Source organism: Panthera onca, chromosome E2 (assembly GCF_046562875.1).
Source record: "Panthera onca isolate mPanOnc1 chromosome E2, mPanOnc1 haplotype 2, whole genome shotgun sequence".
In the NCBI taxonomy this organism is placed as follows: Eukaryota; Metazoa; Chordata; class Mammalia; order Carnivora; family Felidae; genus Panthera; species Panthera onca.
This window is the reverse complement of record NC_138353.1, coordinates 24,666,516-24,679,322: the sequence shown is the minus strand read 5'-3', so window position 1 is coordinate 24,679,322 and position 12,807 is coordinate 24,666,516. Positions and strand designations below refer to the sequence as shown.

At 34.8% G+C, this 12,807-nt stretch overlaps 1 protein-coding gene across 1 annotated transcript in view; it reads left to right on the top strand.

Annotated features, from left to right (window-relative positions):
- The window catches only part of VPS35 (VPS35 retromer complex component), a 28,531-nt gene that overhangs the window by 11,313 nt on the left and 4,411 nt on the right, over positions 1 to 12,807 (top strand). Inside the window, exons 6-13 of the mRNA XM_060650843.3 lie at positions 591 to 804; positions 1,985 to 2,068; positions 2,471 to 2,580; positions 6,085 to 6,181; positions 6,280 to 6,428; positions 8,170 to 8,377; positions 9,130 to 9,285; positions 11,907 to 12,029. Coding sequence (XP_060506826.1) covers positions 591 to 804; positions 1,985 to 2,068; positions 2,471 to 2,580; positions 6,085 to 6,181; positions 6,280 to 6,428; positions 8,170 to 8,377; positions 9,130 to 9,285; positions 11,907 to 12,029 — 1,141 coding nt within the window. The remainder of the gene's footprint in view (positions 1 to 590; positions 805 to 1,984; positions 2,069 to 2,470; positions 2,581 to 6,084; positions 6,182 to 6,279; positions 6,429 to 8,169; positions 8,378 to 9,129; positions 9,286 to 11,906; positions 12,030 to 12,807) is intronic.

Sequence of the window (12,807 nt, the reverse complement as noted above, 5' to 3'; positions counted from 1 at the left end):
TTGAGTGAGAGAATCCCAAGAGAATCAATGTAGGGCTTGAACTCATGAACTGTGAGATCATGATCTCAGCCATAGTCAAGAGTCGGACGCGTAAGTGATTGAGCCACCCAGGCACCCCAGTTTTGAGCATTTAATTAGGCAGTTGTTAAAAAATTTTGAAAACTGTTTCCTATCCTAGAAGATGAAAAATAAGCAGGAAATAACATAGTCTCTTCCCTCTCAAAGCTTATATTCCAATTGGAACCATAAAAATTTTGATAAAATGATGTAGTTAGTATGTTATTAGTATCAAGTTTTTTAGGCTTTTTGAATTAATGGAGTTGCTGTAAGAACAGGTTGGCCCCGGATAGAGAGTGGGGGAAAGTTTTATGTCCCTTTGTACTTGTACTATGTTCTCTCCCTGGTATTTTTTTTCTCTTGAGTCTGTTTTCCTTGAAATTGAACACTAAGCCAATGAAGTTAAAGTTTCTAATAGAAAACATTGACGTATTAATGCAATAAGGAAATGCACAAAGGAGAGGGATAACAGTAAAGCTGGTCCTATGGCATAAACAGTGTATATAAAGAATTTTTCAACTGTCTCTTTGCAGTGAAGAAACAACTGGTGATATCAGTGATTCCATGGATTTTGTACTACTCAACTTTGCAGAGATGAACAAGCTCTGGGTGCGAATGCAACATCAGGGACATAGCCGAGATAGGGAAAAAAGAGAACGAGAAAGACAAGAACTCAGAATTTTAGTGGGAACAAATTTGGTGCGCCTCAGTCAGTTGGAAGGTGTAAATGTGGAACGTTACAAACAGGTTTATATCCTTTTACTTGTCACTTTTTCTTACATCATGAGGTATAAATTGAGGTCTAATTTTTACAAATATTTTTATTAAATAATACTACATTGAAAACCATTTTAAAACTAAAGAAGATTTAAGTAAATTGATTTTCAGTTTGTTTGTGGATTGGAAGACTCAATATTAAGATACCAATTTTTCTGAAATTGAGATTAACTACATATTACTGTAGATTTACTCTAAAACTACAGTAAGATAATGTGATATTGGTGGAAGGGATAAACACATAAATCAGTGGGAGGAATAAAGCAGAGATTGACAAGCTTTTTCTAGAAAGGAAAAATAGTAATATATTTTTTTATTTTACAAGCCATGTTGTCTACAACACTAAACTCTGCAGGTATAGTGAAAAACAACCACGGACAATATAGAAGTAATGTACAAAAACAGATAATTGAGCTAGATTTGCTGAGCCCTGGAAAAGAGAATCCAGAATGGGCCCAGTCATATATGATAAATTACTTTTGATAAAAGTGTAATGGTAACCTTTTCAACAAATGGTTCTGGAACAATTGGACATCTGTGTGCAAACAAAACCCTTGAACTGTGACCCATTCTCATACCATGTAGAAAAAGTCAAAAATGGATCAGGGTTGTAAATATAAAACCTAAAACCATAAAACTTTTAAGGTTTTTTTTTTAATGTTTATTTTTGAGAGGGAGCATGTGAGAGAGTGGGGGAGGGGCAGAGACAGCAGAAACATAGAAGCAGGCTCCAGGCTCTGAGCTGTCAGCTCAGAGCCCAACATGGGGCTCAAACTCACAAACCGCCAGATCATAACCTGAGCCAAAGTCGAACACTTAACCGACTGAGCACTCAGGCACCTATAAAACTTTTAGAAGAAAACACAAAGGAAATCTTTATAATATTGAATTAGACAAAGATTTCTTAGGGCACAAAAGGCACAAATTATAAAAAAAAATTGGTAAAATGAACTTCATCCTAAATGACTTTCTAAATAGAAACCCAGAATTTTTTACTTAAATTTTTACTTAAAAATTCTTCTGTAAAATGTTAAAGTTTAAAAATGAAATAGGGGTAAGAAAAATCTAAAGTAAGATTTTCAAATTAATAGTTTATGTTATTAGAGGAGTGGTTTAGGATTTAAAAATAATTTTTTTTTAACTCTTTTAGATTGTTTTGACTGGGATATTGGAACAAGTTGTGAATTGTAGGGATGCTTTGGCTCAAGAATATCTCATGGAGTGTATTATTCAGGTAAGTGAGAACATTTCACTTTTTAAAAGGACTCATTTTGTCTTTCATTAATTTTCATTGTTTTGAAAAAAATCTTGATAGAATATCAGCTGGCCTCAGTAAAGAATTTTCTCTTAATGATAACTTCGTCTTTGTATTGCTGTGTTTTTTCTCCCCAAAATGTAGGAAAGAGTAGTTTTCATGTTTTCTAGTTCTCATTTGTTTTAGTTTAATTGTAGATGTACTTTGGTTTTTGGAATATTTCTGTCTGGCCTTATGTTTAAAGAGGCTCAAAAGTAACGTATTTGAATTTAGTTGTGTAAGATTAAATGATTGTTTCCACAAATACGACCTTTGCCGTAAATCCAGAATATAATGTGAAATACTTTTACTTGTATCACTCAATTGTTATTTGATTTTCAGGTTTTCCCTGATGAATTCCACCTTCAAACTTTGAATCCTTTTCTCCGGGCCTGTGCTGAGTTACACCAAAATGTAAATGTGAAAAACATAATCATTGCTTTAATTGATAGGTAAGCATTTCCAACACTGCAGGGCAGTGTTTTGACTTGGAACTAATGAACTTAAAACATTTCTGTGAATTACTATTTCTGTTACATCTTTATTAATGATTTTAATGTAATTACATTATGAACATTTAGTTCTGTAAGTATGAGTACCTACCAGGTGCTTGCCTAGCTTAGGCGTGAGAAGAGGCTTAGCAGCAGGCATGGAGATAATGAATACTCTTGTTCTTTTGTTTTGTTTTAAAAAAAATTTTTTAATGTTTATTTGTTTTGGGAGAGAGAGCATGTGTGCAAGCACGGGAGGGGCAGGCAGAGAGAGAGTGAGACACAGAATCCAAAGCAGGCTTCAGGCTCTCAGCTGCCTGAAGCTGCCTCTGTCAGCACAGAGCCCATTGTGGGGCTCGAACTCATGAGCCGTGAGATCATGACCTCAGCTGAAGTTGGATGCTCGACTGAGTCACCCAGGTGCCCCATGAATACTCTTAATCTAGACATTTAATTGGCATTTAAATTGGCAATGTTATACAGATTCATTACTTAAATCTTACAAATCCAAAGAACAAAATTTGTTTTTTACAATAATGAAAGTTACCTTTTAGTGGGAACTGATTTGATTTGGGAGTCTTTTTTTTTTTTTTTTTTTTATCAAGTATTCATTAAATAGAGATGATTAAGAATGTTTAGGTAATCACTCTATCACATTTTTTTAAAGAAGAATTTTGAAATATTAAATATGTTTAGTAAATTCCTTTTAGGTTTAAATTTTACTTCTTTAACCAGTGGTCTTGGGTGAAAGTATAAAACTTTGCCTTTGATAATGGTTTTAATGAGTGCCTGCTTGGCAACTATGCTGAGTGCCAGGATATAATAGGTGTCCTGCTTGTGAGCTTACACATCATTGACATAATGAAACCAGAAACCCAAGTGAAGATTTATTTCTGCAAATACCTTTTGTTATATTTTAAATACCTAAGTTATTAAAGTCTGAGAATTTATATAGCAAATTCTCTAAATTATCTCTTCAAACCTGGGCAGCAAGAATTACATGCAAATTGGGCATACTCTTAAGGGAAGCTGATAATGGAATTTATCTTTTATTTTATTTTATTTTTTATTTTTTAAAATTAACATCCAAATTAGTTAGCATACAGTAGATTCCTTAGTGCCTCTTACCCATTTCGCCCCTCCCCCCTCCCACAAGCCCTCCAGTAACCCTCAGTTTGTTCTCCATATTTATGAGTCTCTTCTGTTTTGTCCCTCTCCCTGTTTTTATATTATTTTTGTTTCCTTTCCCTTATGTTCATCTGTTTTGTCTCTTAAAGTCTTCATATGAGTGAAGTCATGATTTTTGTCTTTCTCTGACTGACCAATTTCACTTAGCATAATAACCTCCAGTTCCATCCACATACTTGCAAATGGCAAGATTTCATTCTTTTTGATTGCCGAGTAATACTCCATTGTATATATATACCACATCTTCTTTATCCATTCATTCATCGATGGACATTTGGGCTCTTTCCATACTTTGTCAATTTTGATAGTGCTGCTATAAACATGGGGATGCATGTGTCCCTTTGAAACAGCGTACCTGATCCCTTGGATAAATGCCTAGTAGTGCAATTGCTGGGTTGTAGGGTAGCTCTATTTTTAGTTTTTTGAGGAACCTTCATACTGTTTTCCAGAGTGGCTGCACCAGCTTGCATTCCCATGGAATTTATCTTTTAAAGATTGCTCTTTAAAATCATGGTTGTTGAATGCATTTGTCACTTTACATTTTTATCCATATCTATTTGATTAGACTTCAAAGCATATGGCAAAATTGGCCTATTGAAGATCTATGTATAGTATAAAATATGTATATATAGTAAGAATTCAGTGAAATGAGACATCATTGACAAAACTGTTCAGTTAAAAATGAATTGACCACTTTCTTACTACACAAAAATAAACTCAAAATGCATTAAAGACCTAAATGTGAGACTGGAAGCCATAAAAATCCTACGAGAGTGTACAGGCAATAATTTCTCTGATATTGGCCATAGGAACATTTTTTTTAGATATGTCTCCTGAGGCAAGGGAAATAAAAGCAAAAATAAACTATTGGGACTATATCAAAATAAAAAGTTTCTGGGGCACCTGGATGGCTCAGTTGGTTACTCGTCTGACTCTTGATTTCAGCTCATGTCATGATCTCAAAGTTCATAGGATTGAGCCCCATGTCAGGCTTGGTGCTAGTGCAGAGCCTGCTTGGTATTCTCTCTCCCTCTTTCTTTGTCCCTTCTCTGCTTGCTTACTCTTTTTCTCAAAATAAATAAATTAAAAAAAAAAAAGTTTCTTCATAGTGAAGGAAACAGTTAACAAAACTAAAAGGTAGCCTACTGAATGGGAAAAGGTATTTGCAGATGACGTATCCAATAAAGGGTTAGTTTCCAAAATATATAAAGAACTGATACAACTCAACACCCAAAAAACAATCCAATTAAAAAAATGGGCCAAAGACATGAACAGACATTTCTCCAAAGACCTACAGATGGCCAACAGGCATGTGAAAAGGTGCTCAATATCACTCATCATCAGGGAAATACAAATCAAAACTACAATGAGATGATACCTCACACCTCTCAGAATGGCTAAAATCAAAAATCTAAGAGACAATAGTGTTGGTGAGGATATGGAGAGAAAAGAACCCTCTTGCACTGTTGATTGGAAGTCAGACTGGAATAGCTACTGTGGAAGACAGTATGGAGGTTCCTCAAAAACTTAAAAACAAATCTACCCTACAATCCAATAATCGCACTACTGCGTATCTACCCCAAAAATACAAAAACACTAATTCAAAGGGATACATACACCCCTGTGTTTAGCGCATTATTTGCAATAGCCAAATTATGTAAGCAGCCCAAGTGCCCATGCCCATGGATAGATGAATGGATAAAGAAGATGCGTTACATATATACATATGTTTAGTCATAAAAAAAGAATGAAATCTTGCCATTTGCAATGACAATGTATTTGCTAGAGAGTGTTATGCTAACTGAAATAAGTCAGAGAAAGACAAATACCATATGATTTCACTCATGTAGAATTTAAGAAACAAAACAAATGAGCAAAGGAAAGAAAAGACACATCCCAAGAAACAGATTCTTAACTGTAAAGAATAAACTGGTGGTTACCAGAGAGGAGGTGGGGGGTGGGGAATAGGTGAACTAGGTGATGGGGATTAAGGAGGGCACTCGTCATGAGGATGGGGTGATGTATGGAATAATTTAATCACTATACTGTACACTGAAACTGATATAATGCTGTTATACTAGAATTAGAATAAAAACTTAATTAAAAAATGAATGGAGGGAATGGCTCAATTCCACGTTCTTTTTTAAAATCTTTTTTAATGTTCTAGGAGAAATACCTTGTATAAAATACAGTAAGGTATAAAGAATAAAATGTCACCCATGATCCCACCATTCAAATCCCTGTATTTGTTAAAATAAAGATTGTTTTCTTTTTCAGATTAGCTTTATTTGCTCACCGTGAAGATGGACCTGGAATCCCAGCAGATATTAAACTTTTTGACATATTTTCACAGCAGGTGGCTACAGTAATACAGGTTTGAATGGCTTTTCTAAATTCCCAAAACTTGGAAACTTCTCAGCTGGTATATCCTTTTGTGATTGTTTAAATTCTGTGGTTTTCTAAACATTTCAGTCTAGACAAGACATGCCTTCTGAGGACGTTGTGTCTTTACAAGTCTCTCTCATTAATCTTGCTATGAAGTGTTACCCTGATCGTGTGGACTATGTTGATAAAGTTCTAGAAACTACAGTGGAGATATTTAATAAGCTCAACCTTGAACAGTAAGTCAAAGTTACATTTTTGTAAAAACCCTCATAAAACACTTTTTAAATCCCAGATTTGTTATTCTTAATTGCTTTTGGAAATGTTAGCATTTGTCTGAAGCGTTTGTTAGATTGACTTGCTTGGTGTTAATCAGGGCAGAAAGTGCCAACCAATTCCTTGATTATGTACATTGATAAAGTAGTGGCACTCATGGAGTATAAGCAGTCTTTCCATTTCAGAATCTGAATGAGTTTTCAAACTGGTAAGAAAATTAACAGTTCATCTTTGAACAGTATTGGGATTAGGAGCACTGACCTTGTGTACAATTGAAAAATTGCTTAGAACTTTTTACTCCCCCAAAACTTAACTACTGGTAGCCTACTGTTGACCAGAAGCCTTAACAACAAAAAACAGCTATGAACATGTATTTTCTACGTTCTATGTATTATATACTGTATTCTTACAATCAAGTAAGCCAGAGAAAAGAGAAAATTATAAGAATATTACAGGAAGAGAAAATAACATTTCATAGTACTGTACTGTATTTGTAGAAAAACATCATGTATAAGTGGGCCTGCACAATTCAAATCTGTGTGGTTCATGGGTCAACTGTTTATGTTAAGCAGTGTTTCCATAAGAAGTGATTTCCTGCAGGTGAATAAGTTTTGAAAAATTAGAAACATATATATATTTAAGGTGTGAAAATTAAATTGGTTTGAAATATTTTTCTATTTTGAGCTTTGATTTTGATACCATCAAGGAAAGTTGATTTTGTTGCCTACTTGGGAGCTTCCTCAACTATGCTGTCCTAGTCTGTGGCATCCTCTAGTGGCCACCGTGGGCAGTTCTGGTCCCTTTACCTTTTCACCAGCAGTCCTCCTACTGTCCCATCCTGCATCGCATCTGAACATGGGGTCAATTATTTTTTAATAATTAAAAAGTATATTTTTAATAATAAAATTATTCATAATTTTACTTCATACCATCTTTTTCCTTTCCATCTCCTTTCTGGTGGTTTAGCTACATCAGGAAGATTTCTCATTTTCCTTTTACCTCCTTTTATTTGGCACTCCACCCCCCTTTTTTTGGTTATTTCCATTTTTTTGTGAACTGAAAAACATTCCAGATCTTGAATGTTAAATATGAGAGAAAATTAAATTATGTATCTACATTCCCCCACCAAGTAAGTTTTAAAGTAAAATTAGACAAAATAAGGAATTAGAAATCCCAACCTCTAAAGGTCTTATAAATGCCCGGATATGCCTCATCTCAACAGAATGCTGCTATGAGCTACTACCTTGAATTTAGCCTGCTTTTCCTTAATCACCAACATCTGATGCAGAAGAAACTGTTTTGTAGAAGTGCTAGTTTTGCATGGATTTTTCTTACTACTGATTTTCATCATGAATATACAGTATTTATTGGCTACCCAGGAACTTAACTACCACTTAAAATACTTTTCTTAGAAATGTCAAATTCTAGATAGTTATTTTACCTCAAGCTGTACAACCTGGTTGATGAGTTGGAGAGTGTTACATCTTATTTGTATTAATGGAAAATTAAGAGGTGAGTACGTGTTTGTGTTTAGATAGACATCTGTATCTTCTTGAAGAAGGTCATTGGAGTATTTTGAGATGGCATGATTCACTTGACCTATTTCCTTTAATGTATAAATGAAAAATTTTTATGCAATGAGTTATTCATATATATAGAAAGCTAATTTTATTCATTAAAGGGCTGTTGTTTTTCTTTTTGTAGTATTGCTACCAGTAGTGCAGTTTCAAAGGAGCTCACCAGACTTTTGAAGATACCTGTTGACACTTACAACAATATTTTAACCGTCTTGAAATTAAAACATTTTCACCCACTTTTTGAGTATTTTGACTATGAGTCCAGAAAAAGCATGAGTTGTTACGTGCTTAGTAATGTTCTGGATTATAACACAGAAATTGTCTCTCAAGACCAGGTAAGAGAATACCAACATGCTATATTAGGAAAACAGACAATGTAGTTAGGATTTTAGATCTTGAGAAAGACACATGAAATGGGAGGAGAGAGTAATACTAAAAAAGGTTATAATTAGCTACTCATTATATAAATCAGAAATTAGAAAAAAAATATATATATGTATAAAGAAGAAAGTAACTGTAATCTCACCAGTAAGAGAATAATACTGTTAATTAATATGTGGTGCATCTCTTGGATGGAACTAAACGGTATTATGCTAAGTGAAATTAGAGAAAGACAAATATCATATGATTTCACTCATATGAGGACTTTAAGACACAGAACAGGTGAACATAAGGGAAGGGAAGCAAAAATAGTATAAAAACACAGAGGGGGACAAAACATAACAGACCCTTAAGTATGGAGAACAAACAGAGGGTTGCTGGAGGGGTTGTGGGAGGGGGATGGGCTAAATGGGTAAGGGGCATTAAGGAATCTACTCCTGAAATGATTGTTACACTATATGCTAACTAACTTGGATGTAAATTAAAAAATAAATTATTAAAAAAATAAAATGCCAAAAAAAAATTTGGTGCATCTCTTCCAGACTCTTGTCTATATCTGTATCAACATATGTAAACTTTCTTATAACAAAAGGAATTATATTGTTAATACTATTTGATAACTTTATACAACTAGAAACACTTTTGACAGTGATTTTATATGCTGATAGTTTCACTTCAATGGGTTTCTGTGTCTCTTGTGTTATAGGTGGATTCCATAATGAATTTGGTATCCACATTGATTCAGGATCAGCCAGATCAGCCCATAGAAGACCCTGATCCAGAAGACTTTGCTGATGAGCAGAGCCTTGTGGGCAGATTCATTCATCTTCTACGGTCTGAGGATCCTGACCAGCAGTACTTGGTATGAGTTAACTCAGTTATACAGCTTCATCAGCTCCTAGTGAAATCACATGTAGATGTGACTTGAATGGTCTGATGCAGCTGTGGCCTTAGAAAGTTTAAAAAAAATTGCAACCGAATAAGATTAAGTGACATCCATGGACTTTCACTTTATATATAAATGCACAATTGTGAGCTTATTGGGAATAAGTTGGTTGCTCTAGTTTCATTGAAGATTTCTTAAGAATTGCAGAAAGCCCATCCTCCTTTAGTTGGGTGTTCAGTACTCATTTCATGTTCATTTTCTTTTTCAACTGTGCTGTTTTTAGAATTGTCCACTGTTTATTATAATAAAATTTAAAGTATAAACAGCAGTCCTCATATTCAGTTGTATTTATGTTTCGAAGGTTTGAAAATATAAGTTGTATGTGTTTGCCACATTGAAAATTTATGAAAACACTTTAGAATTGAAATTGTCTTTTTTTCTTAACCTCTTTTTCTTGGTAAAGAACAATCAGTTGAGGTTCTCCCTTTGTTTATCATTAGTCCTCAGTAAATCTTTGTGAAATGAATAACATGTTGCCTGAGTAGGAATATTGGTGACTGATCCCAGATGATTTGTTTTAATGAAAGGTAGCACAGATGGCTGTTTAATTACTGTTTGGGCAAGGTGTAGTTTAACTGTTGTTAGATACATGAAACTCTATAGTTAGACTGCTAAAATGAGGAATATTTTTATTTGAGGTTGAGTCCTGACTTTCTCCTTCTATTGATTTCTTTTGTTATAGTTGACACTCTTGTACTCCTTCATAAGCAGTGTGAAAAAGAAGCTGGTTTCTATTGGCAAGATGATAGTCTTTGACTTGGCTTACTGATAAACATTCTGGGCACTCCAGTGTCACATTCTGTGCACTGTGTGTGATCTGTGTACGATGACTGGCTGATTGTTCAAATATTTTAAGTGATCCCTTTATGCTACGTTGGTTTTCACTTTTTGTTGCATACCAAATGTAGTGGTAGGAAGTATGCCTTCCACATCTAGCCAATTGATTTTGCCTATGTACTGAGAATTAAGACAAGGATTATTAGCTCTGACTTCCCCAAGGGGGAATGCATTCTCTTATCTGTCTATTATATCAGAGGATATTTTGTGAATACAGAATCTGAATATGTCACACAGTGTGTCACACATATTAAAAAATATTTCATGAATATTTGTGTTTTTTCTGAAAAACCTGATGTTTCACAATGGCTCTTTTTAAAGTATATTGTCATTTCTTTTGACTTTAATGGTATTTTTTTTTTTCTGAATTAGGAGGTATGACATACCAGCAATGTGCATATAACTGTTTTTGCATCCTACTAATAGCCAACATTTTCTAAGCACTTGCCTTGTGTCAGGAACTGGTAACACTTCACATGTATTACTTGATCTTCCCAACAACCCTAGGAGAAATATGCTACCCCATTTTTCAAATGAAACTTTTATAGCTAAGAGAAGGTAAATACTTTACTCAGGGTCACTCAGATAGTAAGTGTTAGAAACTACTTTTATTTTTTTATTTTTTATTAAAATTTTTTTTTAATGTTTATTTTTGAGAGAGAGGGGGGCAGAGTATAAGCAAGGGAGGGGCAGAGAGAGAGGAGACACAGAACCCGAAGCAGGTTCCAGGCTCTGAGCTCTCAGTACAGAGCCTGATGTGGGGCTCGGACCCACGAACTGCAAGATCGTGACCTGAGCTGAAGTCAGATGCTTAACTGACTGAGCCACCCAGGTACCCCTAGAAACTACTTTTAAATGTAAGTCTGTGTTCAGAGCCTGCAGTCTTTTTATATTTTTTAATTTATTTTTTAATTATCTATTTATTAAAAAAATTTTTTTTAATGTTTATTTTTGAGAGAGAGAGAGAAAGAGAGAGCAGGAGCAGAGGAGGGACAGAGAGAGAGGGAGACACAGAATCTAAAACAGGTTCTAGGCTCTGAGCCGTGAGCAGTGAATACATGACTGAGCTGAAATTGGACACTTAACCGACTGAGCCACCCAGGTGCCCCTAATTTTAGTCTTATTTATTTTTTTAGTTTATTTATTTATCTTGAAAGAGAGAGGCAGAGTGTGTGCGCCAGCAGGGGAGGAGTGTTGGGGGGGTTGTGGTGGTGGAGAGAATCCCAAGCAGGCTCTCCACTGTCAGCACAGAACCCTATGTGGGGCTTGAACCCATGAACTGTGAGATTATGACCTGAGCCGAAGTCAAGAGTTGGACCCTTAATCGACTGAGCCACCCAGGTTCCCCCAGAGCCTGCCGTCTTTATAAACACAGTATACTATGTACATATCTATATGAAAATATGTGTACATCTGTCATTGTCTCTACTTGTATAACCTTGGGCAGATTACCTTTGAACCTCGGGTTTCTTCATTTGTGAAATGGGGTTACTATCTGTCTTGGTTGCGATGTTGATTGTATTGACCCAGCGAGATAAGAAATGTAAAAGCATCTACTGTAAAGCCTGCTGCATATTAGATACAGTCAAAAATGGTAGCAATGACAATGATTAGAGCCCTCATTTAATTTTATAAATGATTAATCATAGTTCAGGAAAGATTAATGTTTTGGGTTTTGTTTTTTTTTGGGGGGGTGTCAGATTTTAAACACGGCACGAAAACATTTTGGAGCTGGTGGAAATCAACGGATTCGCTTCACACTGCCACCTTTGGTATTTGCAGCTTACCAGCTGGCGTTTCGCTACAAAGAGAATTCTAAAGTGGTGGGTTGACTTTTAAGTATGTCATTACTTTTTTTTCTTTTTTTCTTCATCTGTATGTATTATTTATTATAGAAATTGAGACATATACAAAAATAGACAATGGTATAATAAAATTCCAGTTTCAATAAGTCAATTCATTATGCATCCTGTATTAAGTGTTCCTAACAGTGGTGTTGGTAGATTGCATAGTAGCTGAGGGATCACATAAAAACACTTAGAAATGAAAGATTAAAACAGTATAAATTTATGCTAGGAGTTTTTCCTGTATTTAAAGATTACTTGTGAGACATTGATAAGTTTATTAGAGAATTGGCTCAGAGTGCTTTAGTTTAGGAATGATTTTACTTTCTTAGGGTCTTTACCAATTCTAAAGTGATACAGTAATCTCATGTAGAGGTTGCAAGTACATAACAGGTAAGGTCTGATTCAAGGTAGCTTTGCCTAATGAAAGGGCCTGACATTGCATAATAACCTCTCTCCAAAAGCCTAAAATTGAATTATTTTATGAATTGTGTACATTTTTTTACGCACTTATTCCTTAAGTAGAATCATGACTTAAGTCTTCGATAATACAGTTTTATAGAAAATACTTAAATATAGCATACCTGATAGTTGGACAGTCAGTTAGTGTTAAGGAGTAAGCCTCAGTAAACTTACTTTTCTAATAGTGGAGAAGCAGATTTATTTAGTAGATATGCCAGCATGACATAGCAGCTTTTGGCCAGTTTTTATCATGCCAGCCACTCATTTAGACCCTTTTCCAGCATTCTATGTATAG